Consider the following 5,513-nt stretch of genomic DNA (forward strand, 5'->3'; position numbering starts at 1 on the left):
ATAATTTTCTTTCGGGGCCAATACCAAAATCTTTTCAGCTTCTCAATTCAATGACCATACAAAATAAGAGACTTGACCATTTAATTCCCAATGACGGTGTTGTTATTCCAACGAGGCATGGAAGTGTAATTTTGGGGGATATTACAAACTATTTAGGCCTATCTTGGCCAGATGCATTAATGATTAATATAAAAGGAACAGATCGTGAATTCATAGACATACTCTCTCTTGTGAACATTATTGATCTTTCTTGGTGGAGAGGTTCCTATAGAATTAATGAACTTAGTTGGATTGATAAGCTTGAATTTAGCCAGAAATGAATTCACGGGGCATATCCCTATCAATATTGGAGATATGCAAAGCTTAGAAAGTTTGGATCTATCGAGGAACCATTTCTCAGGACAAATTCCGGAGAGCATTGTGAAGCTAAGTAAGTTGAACTATCTCAACTTATCCTACAATCAATTGTCAGGTAGAATTCCGAGTGGGACCCAACTTGACACCTTCAAAGAATCAAGTTACTATGGAAATTCTGAACTTTGTGGAATGCCACTTTTCAAGACTTGTAAAGATGATGAACATAATATCCACAATGGAGGAAGCAATTCCAATGATGATGATGATTTTGGTTTGTTCCTTGGTATGGGTCTTGGTTTTGTTGTTGGACTATGGAGTATACTGGGAACCTTATTGCTTAAGAAGTCATGGGCATTCACTTACTTTCAGTGGTTTGATGATATGACAAATAACATTTATGTATATGTCGCCGTGAAAATAAACCGGCATTTTTATCATTAAATTAAATGATATATGCATAATTATTTTATTTTGTAAATTTGTCATTGGAGACCTGCTTCTCTATAGATTGTCTTGTTTGCTCGTCTATATGTTTACCAATTTGCTAAGTTGAATTTTATGTGCAAATTGCATGAAGAATTATCTTTAAGAATACGTTGATGCCATAAAATTATGGATGAAAATGTGTATTATATTTTTTAAAAATTAGTAATAATAATATTTTTATATGCGATGCTAAAGATTTGAGTGGCATGCATGTAAATATCAATTTTTATGAGTTAGATAAGTAAATATATAAGATGTTAGCTATGTAAATACATAAGAATTAAGTGGTATGCCCGTAAATCTTACTATTATTTGATATTGCAGAGAAAAACGTAATCAAATTGAACTGAAATTAAGATGAAATAAAATTTGATTTGAGAATAATTAGAGATGAAGTCGTTCTGTTTATGGGATGCTAATTTCTAAAAATGGACTAATAATTATTTTAGTAATTTAACAGACTCCAAGGCCTCTATATATATATATATTAAAAATTAAGATACTATGATTCAATGAAATCAAGCATAAAATTGGTTATAGCATGATTATATCTCGTTTTCCATAATCAACATAAGTGCTCTCTTAACACTTCCTTGCTAATTACATCTAGTAGTTGATATTCCCAAAGATACTTTTGATTAAAGTGTTGGCTTATATTACTCATGATTACTAGTTTGGTGTTTGCATGATTGATATTTCAAGACTTCAGATGTATAGATTGAAAGACTTAAAAAGATTTGCTTGGAATTGAAAGGCTGAGACTTACAGTCTAATGACGATGTGTTTTTTAAAGGCTTAGGAAAAGGATTATGCATGATTGATATTTCAAGATTTCAGATGTATAGATTGAAAGGCTTAAAAAGATTTGCTTGGAATTTAAAGGCTGAGACTTACAGTCCAACGACGATGTGTTTTTTAAAGGCTTGCGAAAAGGATTAGCTGATTTTAGGGAGAAGACGCTCGTTGGAGATTGGAATTGTAAATTTGTTGAATAATTAGAGCTTTGATTTGGATTTGGTTGAGAAATTTTGATTGAATAATTAGAATTTTGATTTGAAAAGATGTAATCACTCAATATTCTAAAATCAAATTAATTTAATCTTATTTTAAGTCAATTAAAATAAGTCTCTATCAATATTATTAAAAAAAAGGGACATTTCCATGCACATCGCACAATTCTTATTATTAACATAAATGCCACAGTTCATATCTTTATGTAATTTGGTATCTAACACCAAAACTTTAAAATTTACATTCTAAATCTTTATCATCACGTCAAAAATATCATTCTTGCTGACTTCTTAAAAATCGTCAAATGCATATTTTTATGCATAAATATATAGCACCAAAGTGTTTTAAATGTAAATATCAAATTGTAAGTGTTAGATATATAAATTTATAAGAATTAATTTATAAGAATTGTGTGGTAAAATTTATAAGAATTGTGTGGTACATATGTAATTTTCTCTTGCAATTATATGTGTTAAAGAGACAAAAGCCATAACCAACATAATTGACTTGACTTACTTAGTGATCTTTCCTACGAAACGTACAAAAATAAAATAATAATTAATTAATTAATAAGATTAATATTAGCCTATCTTTGACGGATCTAAATATTGAATTTGAATATATTGTTAATGTATTTTATATTAATATTAAAAAAAAAAAAAAACCTCTGGAAAAATTTTTCGATCATTCATCAATTCAGTTGTCTTCACTCTATAACAGAATGATGTAGTTGAAAGAAAACTTCGTCACCTACTCAGCATAGGTTAAGCCTAATTGTTTCAAGCTAATTACCCAAAAAATTCTGGGGAGATTCAATCCTAACTGCCACCCAGCAAATTAACTAAACACCAACATCTCTTCTCTAAGGAAAGACTCTTTTCGAAATGCTCTTCCAAGCACAACCCACGTATGATCATTTGTGCTTGTTTGGGTGTCTTTGCTTTACTTCAACACATCATTAGCGACCAACCAAGTTTGATCCCAGACCCAGAGTCATTCGATGTTTTTTTTCGATGTTTTTTATTAGGTTATCTATGTGCTCAAAAGGGCTATAGAGTCTTTCAACTGAGAAAGTTTTTGTATCACGAGATGTTCTTTTCATGAAAACTTTTTTCCTTCCCCTTCTTTCACTAAAACTTATGGTTCAATTCCTCACTTCTCCACCCACACCGACATGCCTTCTTTCGATGAATTACCTTAAGAAGACATTCCATCTTCTCAAAACAATGAAATCCCCTCTCAAGAGACTCCTTCACCTTCACTCACTCTAAATCTATCCCCAGAATAACTTGCAACTCTAGACCAACAAATATCATCACCACAACCAATGAGAACAAAAAAAATGCCTAGCGAATTGCGTGAGTATCATGTTGGTATTTCACTTCCCTCACGACACCCCTCAACATCTAACTCTGTGTTGACCAAAGCTACATATACATTCTATACATTAACCAACATCTTGTTATATGCTAGATTGTCACCTAAACATCGTATTTTTATCACCGCTCTTTTAATTGAAAATGGAGTCAACACCTTTGTAGAAGCATCTCATGATCCAAAATGGCAGGTTGTTATGTGAGAAGAACTTGCCGCACTCAACACCAGTGACATAAGGACCCTTGTACCATTACCGCTTGGAAAAATGCTAATTGGATGCAAATGGGCATGCAAAATCAAACTTCATGCAGATGAGACAGTTGAACGTTACAAGGCCAGATTAGTGGCAAAATGGTATAACTAAATTGAAGGGTTAGATTACCACGAAACATTTGCCCATGTAGCAAAGCTTGTAATTGTTCGCCTATGAAATCCACTCTCACCAAATTTATCCTTAGAATAACATGCAACTCTAGACCAACAAATATCATCACCACAACCAATGAAAACAAAAAAACGCCTAACCAATTGCGTTAGTATCATGTTGGTATTTCTCCTCTCTCACGACACTTCTCAACACTCTCAACATCTAACTCTGTGTTTACCAAAGCTACATATACCTTCTATAAATTAACCAACTTCTTTTCATATGCTAGATTTTCACCTAAACATCGTACTTTTATCACCGTTCTTTTAATTGAAAATGGAGTCAAACACCTTTGTAGAAGCATCTCGTGATCCAAAGTGAGCATCTCGTGATCCAAAGTGGCACAAAGTGGCAGGTTGTTATGCGAGAAGAACTTACCGCACTCAACATCAGTGAAATATGGACCTTTGTACCATTACCGCCTAGAAAAATTCCAATTGAATGAAAATGGGTATAAAAAATCAAACTTCATGCAAATGGGACAGTTGAACGTCAAGACTAGATTAGTGGCGAAAGGGTATAATCAAATTGAAGGGCTAGATTACCAGGAAACATTTGCCCGTGTAGCAAAGCTTGTAATTGTTCGCCTACTCCTTGAGTTGGCTTCAACTAAGCAATGACATATCCACCAACTAGATGTCAATAATGCTTTCTTGTGTGGGGACCTCGACAAAGATGATATATGTCACTACCTCCTGGCCTCGGACGAAAGGAGAAGACTCGAGTATGTAAACTCCACAAATCATTATATGGTCTCAAACAAGCTTCATGACAATGGTTCATCAAGCTTTACACTACTCTAAAGTGAGCCAATTTTATGCAATGAAAGGCATAGTATTACTTGTTCATCCGATCTCAGAATGTTAAATTCATCGCTCTTCTTATATATGTTGATGATGTCATCATTGTAGGGAACGACTTGCAAAAAATCGAAGATGTCAAAATATTATTGAGGAACCAATTCAAATTCGGGACCTCGGACAATTGAAATATTTTCTTGGTATTGAGGTTGCGTGATTCTAGAAGGGTATTGTGATAACCAAATAACACTTCACATCGTCTTGAAGCCGATATAACATGAGTGAACAAAGCACATATAGATTGATTGTCATCTCATACAGGAAAATGTTCAAAAAGAAATGATAAAGTTGATTCACGTGTCCACTTTAGAGCAGCCAACAAACGTTTTCACAAAATTACTAAACTCTTCTCAATTTTCGATACTACTTAGCAAGTTAGGAGTTATTAACCTACATTCCAAGCTCGAGGGGGAGTGTTAAGGATTGGGGGATGAATCTCATGCATGATATCCAAAAGCAATTAAATACAGAATCGATCATACGCATAATATCCAAATAAAATAAAATAATTAGTGTATAATTATGAGTTTCCTATTAATTATTAAAGTGATTATATGAAATGAATCAATAGCACAAATTATCCTGATATAATGTAAATAGCCTTGATTGCACATAAGTTTAGGCATAATTTTTGTTCTTATTTTACTCATTTTTCCTATACTAAACCTTAAATTTATTGTATAAAAATATCAGCCCTCTTTGTACAATGAAATGAATAAGAGAATCATACATTATTCTCTAACATTTTGTATATGGAGCACGCATGTGCAATAAAAAAATTTCATATTTTATTTTATTTTATTGTAATATTTAATGCATCTTTGAATAGTATAGTATTATGAACTATATATAATGTAAAATTTGATTTGAGAATAATTAGAGAAGAAGTCGTTCTGTTAATGCGATGCTAATTTCTAAAAGAGGACTAATAATTATTTATTACTTTTATGAGTCTTTATAATAAGTGATTAAATTATATATATATATATATATAT

General features: G+C 32.3%; 1 protein-coding gene across 1 annotated transcript; it reads left to right on the forward strand.

The window, feature by feature from the left end:
* The first annotated feature begins 252 nt into the window (after positions 1-252).
* Positions 253-922, forward strand: LOC110037322 (phytosulfokine receptor 1-like). Its single transcript, XM_020741937.1, has one exon. The coding sequence runs from the start codon at positions 277-279 to the stop codon at positions 796-798; it is 522 nt and encodes a 173-aa protein (XP_020597596.1). The 5' UTR covers positions 253-276; the 3' UTR covers positions 799-922.
* Positions 923-5,513: the final 4,591 nt, after the last annotated feature.

Source organism: Phalaenopsis equestris, unplaced genomic scaffold (genome assembly GCF_001263595.1).
Source record: "Phalaenopsis equestris unplaced genomic scaffold, ASM126359v1 Scaffold218722, whole genome shotgun sequence".
Lineage (NCBI taxonomy): Eukaryota > Viridiplantae > Streptophyta > Magnoliopsida > Asparagales > Orchidaceae > Phalaenopsis > Phalaenopsis equestris.

Bases quoted from the DNA above. Each gene is read 5' to 3' on its own strand.
- LOC110037322 (XM_020741937.1), top strand. From the start codon at position 277: ATGAACTTAGTTGGATTGATAAGCTTGAATTTAGCCAGAAATGAATTC.